The sequence below is a fragment of the Macadamia integrifolia genome, chromosome 8 (assembly GCF_013358625.1).
Source record: "Macadamia integrifolia cultivar HAES 741 chromosome 8, SCU_Mint_v3, whole genome shotgun sequence".
Classification (NCBI taxonomy): domain Eukaryota; kingdom Viridiplantae; phylum Streptophyta; class Magnoliopsida; order Proteales; family Proteaceae; genus Macadamia; species Macadamia integrifolia.
In genome coordinates, this window is record NC_056564.1 from 26644443 (window position 1) to 26661162 (window position 16720).

The 16720-nt window shown below is 39.1% G+C and overlaps 1 protein-coding gene across 1 annotated transcript in view; it reads right to left on the reverse strand.

Moving 5' to 3' along the window:
* The window catches only part of LOC122086846, a 34295-nt gene extending 18391 nt beyond the window's left edge, over positions 1–15904 (reverse strand). Inside the window, exons 1-7 of the mRNA XM_042655787.1 lie at positions 15688–15904; positions 2737–2798; positions 2026–2193; positions 1690–1951; positions 1434–1600; positions 1179–1328; positions 1007–1087 (exon numbers count right to left, since the gene is read on the reverse strand). Coding sequence (XP_042511721.1) covers positions 1007–1087; positions 1179–1328; positions 1434–1600; positions 1690–1951; positions 2026–2193; positions 2737–2798; positions 15688–15904 — 1107 coding nt within the window. The remainder of the gene's footprint in view (positions 1–1006; positions 1088–1178; positions 1329–1433; positions 1601–1689; positions 1952–2025; positions 2194–2736; positions 2799–15687) is intronic.
* Positions 15905–16720: the final 816 nt, after the last annotated feature.

A 16720-nucleotide genomic window follows, 5' to 3' on the forward strand; every position in this document is an offset into this window, starting at 1 on the left:
ACCATGTAGTCGTCTTGGAGTCTTGTCATTTCCAGGAGCTGGGAGAGGCCATTGACTATTTGTATGACGGCAGACAGTGGTTGTAAAACCTGACTGAAACCCTCACATGGTTTCTTGTCTTTTGTTCTGTTCAAAGGTTGAAGATGGGGACATAACAGTCTTTGTATTTATTGGATTGAAGATGTAATAACGGTAATAAGGGTATTTCAGAACTAACACACGACTAACACTCTCAGCCTTTAGGGGTGCAAATGTAATTGTGTAAAACACGTGGATTTGTAATAAGACCATAGTCCAAGGGAGGAAAATAATAATAATATTAATCCAGGGAGGAGCATGTCAATAATAATAATTGCCCTAGTACTCTTCCACAAATGACTAATGGATGTCAAGTAATCATTCACTAATGCGATGAGGATTTGATTGATTGGGAGTACCTAGACATACATCTCGAGATGCTTTCAGCCGTTCAAATTTTCACCACAACAGTATAATACAGCAGAGTATTTTTAAACGTGGATACCAGCTTAATGGTTTTTTCTTACTAACATAGTTTAGAAATTTGAAGAAAAATAAAAAATAGTAAATAAGGTAACCGTCAAATTAGACTGGATAATCCGATGAAGAAAAGTAAAAATTAGTAGACCAAACAGCTTCAAATGTGTTTGTACCCAAACAGTCAAGTCCAATCCGGGTTTTAAGGTTTGGATCTTACGAGCCTCTTTCTTTCCTCTTACGTCCCACCCACATGGCCACATTGAAATCCACCAGCTCTTGTCACTTTCAAATTAAAATGCACTTGTGCAGCTCACCTAAACATGTGTTGTTGATAACCATGTGCTGGGAGGATCATGACAATTATTATGGGATTAAAAATCTGAGGAAGCAACTCGGAAAGTGATTCAGCACTCAGCCTTCCACTCGTTTACGTAAACCACGATTTTGTGAAACACAATTGAGTCAGTCAGTCCAACACATCCTAGTAAAATCCAATTTATAAACAAACCAAGAGAGTTTCTCGAGAGAAAAAACAAAAGTGGGCCCTTTCAACATCTTTTCTTCTCCGCAACTGCAACTGCAACTGCAACTACAACCTCAACTTCAACTATAATGAAAAAGAAAAGTTGAATGAGGACAAAGGAAATCCTTGTTTGCAATTGTATAGAAAAGATACATACCACAAAGCGTGCCGAAATATCTTTGGAGTCTTTCTTCACTGAATGTAGAATACTGCCAGCCTCATCAAACAACTCTGCAATGCCATAGTGTAACTTAGCTAAAAGACTGTGAGTAGCACCCTTTTCTCCAGCTTTTCTAGTAGTCACAGCCTAACGCGTAGCAACAAGAAAAGAACACAAGGTGCAGTCTTCAGGAATCAACAATTTCACAATGAAGATCCATTCATACAACCAAAAGAGAAGAAAAATACCAACCTGTGCTTCAGCAAGGCAAATTAAGCTCATAATGGAACACACAGATGAGGTACATTCTGGCGGTCTTTCCTGAGTGAATGGAGGTTGTAAAGATTGAAGTACTTCATTAACCAGATAGTGATAAACTCCGGCAGCTTTCCTGTACAGAGTAGCAGATTGCACCAGATCTGGACATTGGAAGAACCAAAACTATCATATAGTATAGGAAAAGAGAAGCATAAAAAAATAAAGTCAATGAGGAATCATGCTCAAGTACCTTCTGTTAGAACTTTCAAAGCCCTTTCTCGCAAAATTGCACCATAAAGGAAAAGGTTCATCCCAAGCTCTAAGTGCAAACTATCAATATTATAGAACTTTGCGCCCCTAAGGTTGAAAATTGAAGAAGCACTAAGAGCACTAGTCCATCTTATCTTAAGGCCTGATGTCCAACGAACAATTATTTGATTGTTGCTAAGTGACTGAACATGAATCATCAAATTTTCTAAAAGTGGCAAATACTGCTCCAGTTTTTGCAGGTCCTGATACATTTTGCAAATGTAAGTGCAACTAGCCACATGCTAAACATGGCTCAATATCAATAAAACAGGACTACCTGCTCATAACGAGAAGTCAATCCTCCTGCCATTTCCCTCGCAATAACCTCTGTCATGAAGCTGCTCTCATTAATTGATTCTTCAACAGCTCTGAGCCTGGAACTCAACTCTTTCAGCTGCTCTAATGCGCCAGAATCAAGTGCAATGAAAATTTCTTCAAACACCACCTGTCAAAGTTGATATTTCATTACCAAAGCGGTGAGACTAAAATGAACTTCCCTATTCCCTTAGAGGTCCCAGGGTAAGAGGAATAACACACAACATTGCTACTACTGCTCAATTAAAAGTTAAAAACGGCAGAATTACTCAAATCATCCCATGACAGAATAATAGAGAAAAGAAGGAGGGTAATTTGACATATGGTTTAGAGGAAACCTCTTTCTAGCATAGAACTATTAGTTTAAAAGAAAATGTTTTACTTCAAAGATGTTCCACAAAAGAGAACCCATGTTTGGCCAGTGAAGTGAGCAAAATATTTATGAGATGGATACTCTCATGGCATGACAAGTTCTACTATGACAATCTTGACAAGCCACTCATGTTTCAGAAATATTCATCGACTCTTCTACCAATCCATTACATTTTCAGGAGACATCTTTTTATAACTACTATTTTTAATCAGCAAGGGCAGAAAAATAAATTATCGTACATGATTTGTACACAAAAGTACTCAAGTTTCCTCTCTTAAAGGAAAGGGAATAGCAATATACAATAAGAACACAACTCCAATCTGGTCCAAAAGATGCTTTACCAATACCTGCAAACTCATTAGCTGCAGATACCCAGTGGAATAGATAGGACCAAATGTCCATAACTATCCTAGGCAGAGCCATTGGTTTCCTAAAATTTGTTGATTTCCTTAAAAAACCACCCAAGAAATAGAAATGTTATCACTCTCCATAGGATGCCACCAAAAACCCAAACAAGACAAAAACCAAGTTGTTAGGAGAATCCAAGTAAGTTCCACACATTCCACCCAGTTCATCAAGAGTAGATACAAGTTATAGCTCCCAGTTGTTTTTGCAATCACACGATGTGGAGATTGCAGTACATTCCTCACCCTTTTTGCATATTCAACATGTTTTTAGCAAATGGAAACTTTATCTGATCAAAATCTCAAGATTCTTTGCAGTTATGTCACCTACACAAAAACCTCAACCACTAGAAGATAACTACTGATCCCAAATCCTTGGAACATCTAAAAGCCACTAAAAAGGAACTGATAGTATGACCTTACTGAGCACATATACCAGGAGAAAAAATGGGCCCATCTTTCCTAAAATATAGCATCTGAAACTCCCAGATTTTAGTGATTATTGTGGTGCCTTTCAAGCGGGATTGCACATGCATCCATCTCCCTTCAAAAATTAAAAAAGTTCATATACCACGCAGTGTTGGCAGTTGTGCTTCTTAGGGAAGTTAAAAAGGCTTGGAAACTACTTTAAAAGTTATTTAGTAATTGAATGAGCTACGAGTGCAGTTATTTAGTAATTGCGAACAGGGGAGAAGAAGAGAGAAGAAGAGAAGAAGAGAAAAAGAGAAAAAGAGAAAAGCGAACAGAGGAGAAGAAGATAGAACAAGGCGAAACCAGGAGAAGAAGAAAGAAGAAGGCAAACAGAGGAGAAGAAACGAGTACGAACAGAAGAGAAGAAGAGACAAGAATAGAGAGAAGAAGAAGAAGAAGAGGAGAGAAGGGTTTACCTGCAGATGCTCCTCATGCTCCAGCTATCGGGAACGATCGGTCCTAATTAGGGATTTTGAAACGAAACTGTAGTGACGGAACTCCTTTTTGGAGTTCCGACTTTGGCTTCCGTTTTCGTTTTTTTTTCAATTTTCGTTTCAAAAAAATCGAAACACAGCATAATCCCACCAAACGGTTTTTTACGTTTTTTTATTCTAATATAACGAAAAAACGCTAGAAACGTTTTTTCAGAACGATACCAAACGGGTCCTAACCGTTTTGTTCCGTTTTCAGAACCATGGAACCATATGCTTCCACGATCTGTGATTTTTGGGAAGGCTTTAATTTTTTTTTTGGTTTTATGGAGCTGGATACTGAAATTTGGCATCTAATGAACAGGGCATCTTAACGAAGTAAATGTCTAAAAAAATCGTAATGGATTAGAAATGAGAAACTATTTAGAACGGGCTTAATGTCTGATCTGATTTTAAGTCATTTTATCAAACCATGGTTTAAATATCGGTCACATGGCTAAGAAATTACATTGGATGTGAATATTTTTTTACTAGTGGACTCTAAGTTCGCATTTTAGGTTTCAGAGTTGACCAAAAACAAATCACGGTTTAAAGAATGTATAAAAAAATTGAGAGTTTCTTAGTGAAGGAAAAATCCAATTGATCAACATAATGTCGATCACATGGCTAACTACAGATTCCTTGGGATGTGAATATTTTTAAACAAGTGGACTCCAAGTTCTCGAGTTCATTTCAACTTACCATAGCTTCGAGAATAAAGATCAGGCCTCATTGGACACCCTCAGCACCCCACGTTGGAGAGGATCCAAATTCTTCAATTGCTTGCCTCCCAAAAGTCAAATCCACCTACACCTATTACAGGAATTTTTTTTTTCTGCGAACTTGAATAGCAAGACCATGTAGAAGGAATAATTTGTTCCATATTACAAGGAAATAGACAGATTCCCTCACATTGGAAAGAGGTCATAAAAAAACCTAACTGGTTACATTGACCCTTTTTATAAGGAAATAATTGAGGTAGGAAAGAGTATACCTAAGAGGAGTGCTTCTCAAGCCTAACAAGATTAAAAGAAAAGGAGAGTTCTACCAAGAAAAAACCAAACATCTTTGCGATTGCAAGTTCATGGCTTCGTCACAGGCTATTACTATTTCATCTGCCTCCTCCTGCCGGCCTTCTTCTTATGATGTGTTTATCAATTTCAGAGGTATTGATACTCACAATAACTTTGTTTCGCTGCTTGACGAAGCTCTATGGAAATATAGAATCAATGCCTTCGTAGCTAACAGATCACTCTGGGAAGGAGATGAGATTCGCTCGTCGCTTTTGAAAGCAATTCAAGGATCCAAAATCTCGATTCCTGTCTTCTCTAAACACTATGCAGATAGCAAATTTTGCCTCTTGGAACTTGTTGAGATATGGGAGTGCCATTTATCTGAATGCCAAATCATTCTACCAGTATTCATTGATGTTGAGCCACGAGACGTTCGAAATTAGACCGGAAGTTTTGAGGAACCATTTCAGAAACACCAGACTAAGTATGAGCCTGCTACTGTAAAGAGTTGGAAAAATGCCTTGAAAGAGGTGGGGGATTTAAAGGGATGGACTCTCAAGGGGGAAGCAAGTGATGAGTAAGTCTTACTCCCACAAACTTTACTCCTAAGCTACTCTTCACATCATATCTATATATATTTTGACAAATATCATACTTGTATCTTAGTGGCTTATCTCACAAACTTCTTCTTCCTCCTTACATTATGAAATAAGAGTGATATATGGGCCTTGGGAGTTGGAAAGGATGCCTATGTAGGTATCATGGACCTTCGCCGGGTTCACGATATGGCACATAGCGCGTGTACACACGCTAGGGTTCGACCCTAATGAGATGAGATAGTATCCCCTGGTCATCAAATGCCAAAGGGGGGGGGGACACACGTTATGGGTAAAAGGAAGTCACCACCTAGAAAGGGTCTAGGACCCAAATGTCTCCCCCAACCAAGGGAGAGAGACTAATGACTCTGATAGATAAGGCTAGTTTGCACCAAGATTCTGGACAAGTGTCAAGTGACAGACTGGGAAGGTGTTAAGCACTCAGTCTGCCCGGCCTTAAGGCCGGTCTCCTTTTGTTTGACCAAAGTTTGTTTGTACCCTACTAACTAGTCCTAAATCTAGGTCACTGAAAGCCCTAAACTAGGTATCTAAGCATGGCATGTGAAAACTCTAAACCAAGTATCTAAATTATGCTAGCTAGGTTATGATGCAAATAATGAAATGATTACGCTAATTAAAATTAAAAACCCTAAATGATTTAATTGATGTATTATGAGTCTTAGATTAAGCTAATGAAATAAGCCTAAACCTAGGATTAGTTTAGCAACTTATGAAACCCTAAATTAAACTAATTCAATTAATTGAGCCTGACCTAGATGGATGATCAATGAATTTATGAAATCCTAAATTGAATTAATTAAAATGATTATTCATAATCCGTAGTAATTTGTGAAATAAATTATTGCAATCCTACTTAATCTAATTGGTAAAAAGATTTATAAATTAAATGAGACCTAATTAATTTATAAAAAAAAATGAAATGGATTAATTACATTAAATGAATGCATTTTTACTAATCTACCTAATCTAGTATAGGAGGATTAAACTAAACCTAAAGTTTAATTAAATTAATTATGAAACCTAATTGCACTAATTATGTTTACCTTAAGCTAATATAAGATGAGTTAAACATTTTTCAAAACCCTAGTTAAGCTAATGAGAAGAGAATCTTTTAACTACTTAATCTAGTTAATTACCCTACATTAAATAACTAATTAGGTGATTGATTAAAATAAACAAACCACTAGAGGGAAAAAGATTGGTAATTACACAAGTTTAATAAATTGAATTGAATGAAGAAACCAAATGCAGTGATTAAAAAAAAAACTAAATTAACAAACCACAATTGAATAAACAACAATTGAAATGACGGTTAAGGAAAAAGAAAGGAAGTAGAAGGAAGTGGAGAGGGTTCGGCCATGGTAAAAGAGAAAATAAGAGAAGAAGAAGAAGAAGAAAAAGAAGAAGAAGAAGGAGAAGGGACTGAGTTGCAGGTTCGGTTAAGGAGAAAGAAAGGAAGGAGAAGATGAGAAGAAGAAAAAGAAGATGAAGGTGGGACTGGTTTTCTGCTACAGGGAAGAAGAAGAAGGAAAGGAAGAAGAGAGGGTCGGCTGCTGTTGTTTAAGGGTTGCAGCAGTAGGAAGAAGAAAAGAAAGGGAAAAGGAGAAGAAGAAGAAGAAAAAGTGGTGCTGTAGGTTTCAGTTGTGGAAGAAAACGAAGTAGCAGGAGAAGAAGAAGAAAAAGAAGAAGAAGAAAAAGAAGAAGAAGAAGTGAAGGAGGTTCGGTGGCTATTGTTTAAGGGTTCCAATGGCGACAAGGAAAGAAGATAAGGAGAAGAAGAGATGGGAGAAGAGATTAGGACTTGAGATCCTAATCTAAGGGTAAAAAAAAAAAAGNAAGGTGGAAGAGAGGAAGAAGAAAAAACAGTGGGATCAGGTTACATGTAGGATTCTGATCTAAGGGTCCAAAAAAAAAAGCAATAAAAAGAAAACTAAATCAAATCGAACCTAGTGATGTAAATATATTAAGCCACAAATAAAATTGATTCATTAAACCAAGATATAATAGTAATAGAAAACAAACCAAAAAAAAAAAAAAAAAAAAAAACGGATTAGCAAAAATCAACGGTTGGACCCAACGACGAACCCAATTAAAACAAAATAAACTCAATTGAACCGGAATTCACATTTAATAAAACACATTAAACCTAATTGAAACTAATTGAACCTAATTAAATCTAAACAAATCGATTAATAAATCAGAAGCTAATCTATTAATTAAACTAATTCTAAATCGTTATTGGGAGAAAAATAAATAAATACCTTAAACCCGGCTTTAATTAAGAAACAAGGGGAGATAACCCTTATGCTTCAAGCCCCAAATCGAACCGAACCGGATTAGATCTCCCAGCTCAAGGAAGGATTAATATATTAAACTTTTAGACTTGGAGAATATTTGATTTTAGAGGGAAGAAGTTAGCCAAAACCTTAATGGGGCCATCCTCTCTCCCAAATTCTCAATTTTTTTCTCCTCCCTTTCGGAAGAGAGGAAGGGCTATACTTATAGCTTGGGACTTGAGACAATTCTCTCTTATTTCTGATGTGGGATTAAAAAACTAGAGAGAATTGTCCAAAAATGCTTGCTTCTGGACCAAGGGGCTTGGGCGCCATGTGGCACTCTTTGGTTGCTCGGAATGGAATCTGATACCAAACTTTGGAGTCAACTTTCGGGGGTTATATCTTTCAAACCGTTTGTCAGAATTCGACGTGTAATATATCGTTAAAAAGCTCAGTCTGAGCACTATCTAATGATGAGACATGATTGTGTCTCGACTAAGAAATTTTACAAAAATATGCATAAAGTAGGGACCCGGATCATATAATGAAAGAGAGAATCGGACGTCAATTTGCATAGTTCTCACATCAAAGTGTAATGTCCGACTTGAGGGGACAAACAACAATAATCCACAACATCAACTTCTAATTTTTGAAAATATTTTCTCTTGAAAGTTTATAGGAAAAAAATGGTCATTTTCTACTCTAAGCTCGAAAATTCTCCAAGTCTAAAATGTCCAACATGTAATTCTTGTTGTGTCATCATTACCGGGGGGTGACAAAATTCGGTGTCTACAAGGGGTCAATAATTGTTTTTTCACCTTGATCCCCAAAATTAATGGTGCATCATCCTTTGATAAATTTCGACCCATTTGTATGGGGAATCTTTTTTGTAAGGTCTTATCCAAAATTTCTGCCACTAGATTAACTTCTCTTCTCCTAAGGTTAATTTCTGCAGAACATGGTACCTTTCAGAAGGGTAAAATCATCTCGTCAAATATTGGCCTAGCGTTCGAGCTGGCTAATTTGATGCACTCTACAGTAAGGGGAGGCGGTATGGGCATAAAGTTGGACGTGTAAAAGGCTTATGATTCCCTTTCTTGGGAATTTTTATTTACCATGTTATAAAAATTTGGCTTCTCCCCAAAGTGGATTAACAGGGTTCACCAGCTACTTATTTCAACAAGGATTTCTATCTTATTGAATGGAGGTCCAGTGGGATTCTTTGGGGTTGGCCGTGGTTTGAGACAAGGGGACCCCATCTCTCCTATTCTGTTCATTTTGGCTGAGGAAGTGCTATGTAGAGGCCTCAATAATATGGTTATGGAAGGCAAGATGAAATCTCTCTCAGGTCCGAGAGGTGCTGTTACTCCCTCTCATCTTCTTTTCGTAGACGACATTTTCATTTTTATGAATAGTTCTGCCACTTATGTTAAGCAGCTCCATGCTTTTCATCTAAGTACCAGGAGTTCTTTGGTCAGAAGATAAACTTGGAGAAAAGCAAGATATTTTTTGGGAAAATTGCTCCTTATAGAAGACAATTTATTACTGAGTATTTGGGAGTGGCAGCGGCTACCCTTCCCACCAAATACCTGGGGGTGGAGATCTTTAAAGGAAGAGTGAAAAATAACCACCTTCTTCATCTTCTGGATAAGATAAAAGGTAGACTTGCAGGATGGAAAGGGAAACTCCTATTTATGGCTGGGAGGGTGAAACTTGTTAAGTCGGTCATTTCTGGGATTCCAATCCATAACTTCTCTATCTATTGGTGGCCTGAAGGATCGATGAAGTTGGTGGAGCGTTGGATGCAAAATTTTGTTTGGTCAGGGGATATAGAGGTCTCGAAGAAGATTGTGCTTAAATGGGATAAGGTGTGTAAACCATAAAAAGAAGGTGGTTTGGGCATCAGAAGATGCGAGAAGTGAACTTTGCCTGTTTGTGTAAATTTTCGTGGTAGATTAAGCATGAAGACTCCATCATGAGCAGATTCTTTAAGGAATGATTTACTAATGTTGATGGTTAGCTGAAAATGGGATATAAATCCTCCTCCATATGGCCTGGCTTAAAGAAGGTGTGGAATTTTATTTCCGAACATGAGCAATGGATTGTAGGTAATGGGGAGAAAATCAATTTCTGGCTGGATCAGTGGCTGGACTTGAAGTCTATTGCAGAGCTCTCCAATCTGGATCAATCCCTTTTCTCTGGGACAAAGGTGAAAGTTGCAGATTTTATTGATAATTCCTCTTGGGATTTTCCTCCAGTCGACTCTATTTTCCTTGCTCAAAAGTGGGACCAAGCAAAAAATATTCTCGTCTAGAATCTAGAAGACTCTTATGTTTGGCGGTTAACCTCTTCAGGTGTTTTCTCTATAAAATCAGCTTGGGAAGAATATAGGGAGAAACACCAGAAAATTAGTTGGTATTCTCTTATTTGGTGTTCTGGTATTCAGCCAAGACAAGCTACTTTTGCTTGGCGAATGATATAGAATAAATTGCCAACTGATGACAATGTTTGTAGAAGAGGAATTCCCCTTGTATCTCAATGCACTGTGTGGCAAAGAGGAAGAGTTGTTGATCCATATTTTCTACAAATGTGAATTTTCTTCTAGTATATGGAGAGATTTTTGCTTTGGCTTTGATGTGCAATGGCCTCCATTTGTGGACGTGGATAATCTCTGCGCGTGGTGGAAACAAACTTCCAGAAAGTGTTATTTTAAAAGAGTGTGGCTAAGTGGCTTCTCCCTTCTTCCATATTTCATATGGCAGGTAAGGAATGTAAGACGATTTGAGGAAAAATCGGTATCAACCAATCACTGTTTTGCAATGTTAAAGAGTGAGATCAGCCTCCAGGAGATGGCGGTTTCTGGTTCCCCCCTCCCTTTCGAGGTACTTCTTTGTGCTAGACGGCTGGGTATTTCTAGAATTCCCTATAACCCAGGGAGATCTTAGAAGTTTTCTGGTGTCCTCCCCCTCCAGGATGGGTAAAGTTTCACTCTGATGGGTGCTCCCTAGGGAACCCAGGAAAGGCAGGGGCTGGTGGAGTGTTTTGGAATGCTAAAGCTGAGGTGATGCAATCTTTTGGAAAATTTTTGGGAGTGCACACAAACTTTGAAGCCGAAGTCCTAGTAGTTATTTATGGTCTGGAAATGGCTAGAGCAATGGGTGTTACCCAATTATGGGTTGACTGTGACTCGGTGGCCGTGGTTTTGCTTATTTCTCTATGGAAAGTCCCGTGGTATGTGCTTCAGAGGTGGATGAGCTTAGGCCCTTACTTGCAGTCCATAACCTGGAAGATTACTCATTGCCTACGTGAAGCTACCCCAGTGGCTGACTTCCTTGCAAAGTCTGCTACAAAATTTGAAGAGTCTTCTCCTGTAGTTTCATGGCCCGCGCTAGTTGCCATGGACTTAGATGTTGATAGGCACAATCTGCCTAGATACCGTTTTAAATAATGGTGTTTTGCTGGTTTATTTATTTTTTGGTTTGGCTGGGTTTTAGCTTTGATTTCTTTTCTACTGATGGCAATGCCGAAGGTGGATTAGTCTTCAACTAATTCCATACAGCTTGTTCATTTTCCATGTACATTCTTTCTTTCTTTTCCCCTCATTTTTAATACATATGATCTTCTAGTGAAAAAAAGTGTAGTAAGTAGTATTGAAACTTGTGGTTGTTTTCATACATGAAAATTGTATAATGTAATTTATCACTTTAGTACATCAGCAGTGATATTTATATGATTTTTTTAGCGTACTCTATTTTTAGTTGGGATTTTGATGGTGTTTGTGAGACTAAGATACTGCATCTATGATCCTGGGTGTGATAAGCTTACTAGGTTGGGAATCCAATGTTGCATACATTGGCCTAATTTGAGTCATGGTGTGACATGGACAATATTTGGTAGCCATCCAATCCTCCAGGATCTCGATGTGGTACTTTAACAACACAATATAGCAAGATAACTAACAAGATCATTGAAATATATAAGATCATATTGTCCCTACAAACTGATGAACCACTAATTGTAATAAAAAATATTTAAAATCCTTGTTCTAAGAGCACCATCACCATAAGTAAAGTATTCAAAAATATAAACTCACATTTACACAAAAAGAATGGAAATTGATATCAATCATCTTCACAGTGTTTATAAGCACAATCCTTACTGACACAGTCAGGCTTGTGCTTCACGTGTTCCTGAGTCCATGACTCCTTGAATATACTTACTTATGCTTCACTAATCACTAATATCTGAACACTTATGTCACCATCTAAAAATGGAACACAAAGCCCAGTAAGGTGTGGGAGCATATAAACATACACATTCATAATGATGCAATGAAATGCTCAACCACAATTAATGATGAAGCATGTATCCATTTTTATCACAAAACCCCTAAAAAAATTTACTTAGGCTCCGTTTGGCATCGTTCTAAAAAAACGGTTTTGGAGTTTTTTCGTTCTATTGGAACGAAAAAATGGAATCTTCTGTTTGGTGCACTTATGGTCCGTTTCTGTTTTTTTGGAACAAAAAGTGAAAAAAAAAAAACTGAAAAAACGAGATTGGACGGAACTCCAAAATGGAGTTCCGTCTTCCCAGTTTCGTTCCATTTTACAAAAAAAAAAAAGTTCCCGATAAAAATCTGAAATTTTGAAATACCATTTTTTCGTTTAAAAACTGCATTTTGACACAGAAACTAAAATTTTCGTTTTTGACACGAAACGGCGTTTCTGGAACAGAAACGATACCAAACGGGCTCTTAGTTCATTAATGGGTATTGGTGCTACCATAATGTAGGTGGTGTCCTTGGTCCTGAAAAGAACCTCAGTCCCCCAGCGATACAAGCTAGTTGCAAGTTAGGAACCTTCCAGTCCTAGAATGAACCTCGCTCCCCTAGCAAGCCCCTTGTTAGTAACCCCTCAATTGCCCTAGCACCAGAACAAACCTCGACCACGTTAGGCAGTGTCCACGACCGACACACAATCTCTTCGGACTGCATTACACCCATGCCCAAACGTAATTATCCATTTATGGTGGCAGATGATGAACCAGTGCTAACTAGCACCACTAGATTCTGGTTAGCAGCAATCTACTGTAGAGAAGGGAAGAATGATCCCTTATGTCTTTGTTGGCCATGCCTGTAACACTGGAAGGCATTCAAACCTCCCATCAAACTCGGGTAACACTACTAACCCTAGAAACCTCCTCTTTATTTCAACGTGTTGGGCAAGCCCATATTAAGATTATATAACTCTCCCATAAGTCCCCGGACAAGTGGGGCTAAGGTCGGGAGAGCAGCCTAGCCAAAGTGGCATTTTTGGGGCAACTAGATGGTCTAACCAGTTGACCAGTTGCACCCCTGGAGACAGCAAATGCTGCCCAAATGAGGTCATTTTGAGGTGGGGCCCATGGTTACCTACCCATATGCCCCAAAACCTCTCCAATGGGTGTCCACACTTCCATAGCGATGGATTAATGGATATGTGCCCCGTGGGATGAACGCACACCATTCCACCGGCAATTAACCCCATTTAGCCAAAACTCATTAATTGGCCAAACAAATTTAATCATCTATAAGCCTATTTAAAAGCCCAACTACCCTTTCATTGCTCATTCACTTATTGTGCAAGTAAAGGAGGAGAGAAAAGAAAGAGGCGAAGAAGAAGATGAAAGAGAACGAGAAGAAGGAAGAGGAAGTTGAGGAGGGAGCTTCCCCAAGCATTTCTTGTGAAGGCCACCCTTCCCCATTACTAAGGTAGGTCCTCCCTCCCTTGTACAAGTATTTTCTCTCTCTTTCCAGTCTGTAGAATCATAACCTAAGCTAAGGAAAGTATCCCCTATACCTTATACACTAAATGAGAACCTTGGGAAGATGGAGCTCATACCTACATGACCCAACTTGACTCACCATAACATATGGGTATAAGAGCCATAACAATGGGTGCCTTAGGTTGTGGAAACCACTAAGTTGAACCAAAAGGGGGCGAGAGTCAAAATCCCTCACTATAGAAACAAAGGTTTCATGCCTTAGAAGGAGTAGGACGATAGAAAGAAGGGAATTGTAGAGGGGTTTGGGTAGAACACTTGTTTTAGGGTTTAGTTACCCCAATTTTTAGGGTTTTGGATAGGGGTTTCATAGGGATTTTTCCTTAGGCCCAAGGTTGAGTGAATAACCTTGTGAAGGTAGGTCTCTTCCTCTAATTTCCCCCTCCCATTATGTAGTCTTTATGGTTAGGTAGGTGGGATTTGGTTGGGGTCTCCATTACTTCCAATAAAGAGTGAAATGTGAAGAAGAAAGAGAGATTTGTGTGTGTGTGTGGAGGAGAGATGAACATATGGGTTTACGTCAAGAATGAAGCCTTAGCCTTCGTCCTTCCTTCCTCCCTTGCTCTCCTTCTCCTCCTCCTTCTTTTTCTTTCTCCCTCTCCTTGTTTCTATTTTGGTAGCAGAAGAAATGAATGGTAAGAGTCCTATTTATAGCCACTTAAGTCCCACTAAGGACTGTTTGGGGAATTAATGGGTTTTTACCCAATACCGGGTTATTCCGCTATTTGGCACTAACTACCCCACTTCGGGATGTCCCGCCACATTAACTAACTCCCAAATATGTTGTTCCATTAATGTGGATGGGTTTGGGGTGCATGATTGTGAGGTCTCAGGTCCCACGGCAAAATAACCTGAAACTAGCCTGTGCACTCACCGTATGGTGTTCATCGATGGATGCTCCATCAACAGGTGACCATCAACTGGTGAACACTGAACTGGTCACCCTTGTGAGGAAATGAGTTCTTAAGTTTAGTGGGGCCTTCCCAAGGTGTTTTCAGTGTCTGGGCCCCACCACTGGGTACATTTCACTAGTAAGGTTTAGGGAAATTCTCTTCAATAGTAGCATACATACCCTAACCCCTTCAATGGTTTGTAGTCTTTCCATGCAATGAGCCAGGTAAATCCACAAGTTACTAGTGGTTGTCACCCGGGTTGCATTGTCTATGTCTAAAAGTTTAAATTTGCTCGGGGTTTTGGGCACAGGTGTAACATCCCCCCCAGCCTTACAAGAATTTCGTCCTTGAAATTGAACAATTGTTACATGATTGGGTATGTCATCGGGTACTCATACATTCCCGTATAATTTTTGTTCAAAGATATTTGGTGCTCGGTATCGACTCACATACATCTGAAGATTCATACATATTCATCTTGGACATAGTGAAGATATCTTGTAATACCCACGACTCTGGTAATATGTCCCAATTTCCTACTTTGCATATTGGGTCTATCTATAAACTTAGGTTGTTGCTCAGTTAACTTACCAACTACTCACATCGCAACTAATATCAAAATTTTTTTTCCTATTCCTTGCTTCCCAATACATAGCGTTCTACACTTCTTCCATCTTTATGGAGCATTAGACACAAGTACTACTCCAGGGATCGAGTCAATAATGAGCTATGTTTCTCAGTCCGAGGATGGTTTAACCAAGTCTTCAGGAAAGGTATCCTGAAACTCCTTCACTATCTCTATTTCCTCTAAAGACTTGTTTATCTTGGTTGTACATACAATAGGTTCTAGGTAGGCTTCATACCCTTAATTTAAGAAATTTTATACTTCAAGTGTAGATATAACCAGCTTCCTGTACTTCTTTATCCTTCTTTTATTTGTAAACAACTTCACCTTCATCTCAAGGTTTGAATACAACCCTCTTCTCAGTACATAGCACACACGCCCGATAGGCAGATAACCAATCCATGCCTAAGATAACATCAAAGCTATGTATCTCTAATTTAATCAAGTGAGCGATCATATTCGGCCCACCGACTTGGATGGACATGGCTCATATATTTCCTCCAATTATACTTCACTCCTAGTTGTTGTGCTAACAATTAACTTACTTGTCAAACTCTTTGGCTTAATATTCATCTTAGCAGTAAAAGTTGGAGATACAAAAGAGTGTGAGGCACCAATATCAAATCAAACATATGCAAGGATCATTGATATCAACAAGGTACCTGTGACAACTCCGGGTGATGCCTCCGCATCCTCAGTAGTCAGTGCATACACTTTCCCTTGGGGTCTAGCTCCCTGTGGTGCCTGAGCTGAATGGATTATTGATAATGGCTGAATTGGTCTAGCTGGTGCTACATATGGGTCACTTGGTCTCCTTTGTGGGCAATCTCTAGCAAAGTGCCCTGTTTGCTGGCAAGCATGGCACATGTAGAGAGCCATCTATGACTGTGCCGTAGTGGGTCTAGGTGGTGGTGGAGCTTGCCCTGCCTCTGGCATTCTAAACTGACTAGAAGTTGCACCAGAATATGCTCCCCTTCCAAATCTGCTAGGTGTTGTAGTCCTCCTCCCCTATTTGGCTTGATAGTTCTCCCTTTGCTTGTCTTCAATAGACTTGGCAGCTTGAACTACTCGGGCATAGCTGTGGAGGTACTGAGCAGCTAACATAGCCCCAATGGTGGGTCTCAACCCCTTCTCAAACCTCTTGGCCTTTGCATGATCCCCCTTCAGATGCTCAGGTACAAAGAAAAATAACTTCTCAAATTCTTGTTGATATTCCAATACATAATTGGACCTCTGTTTCAGATCCATTAACTCTATTTCCTTCCTCTCCCTCGCACTATCTAGGAAGTAGTTATTGTAGAATGCCAATTTAAAGTGTTCCCATGTGAGGTTGGGCTGTAGGGCCACTAGGATGGTTTCAGTGGACTTCCACCATGCATTTGCCTCATTTTGTAGTTAGTAGTCGGCACACATCAATTTCTATTCTTCAGTGAAGGTCATCACCTTAAATGTCTTCTCCACTCCCTCAACCAATTTGGTGGGTACCAAAGGGTCCTGTGTAATCCCACTAAAGTAAGGAGGCTTAAACTTTTGGAACGTTTCCATCACCTTCACATTGTCTATAGGTATAGGCAGTATGGCTTGGCTTTGTGGGGTTATTTGCCTCTGTGGTAATGGCAAGTCAATTTGTGAAGCAGATTGCATATTAGAGACCTCCAGATGGGCTGTGTGGTGAGCTATAGGTGTAGGAATTTG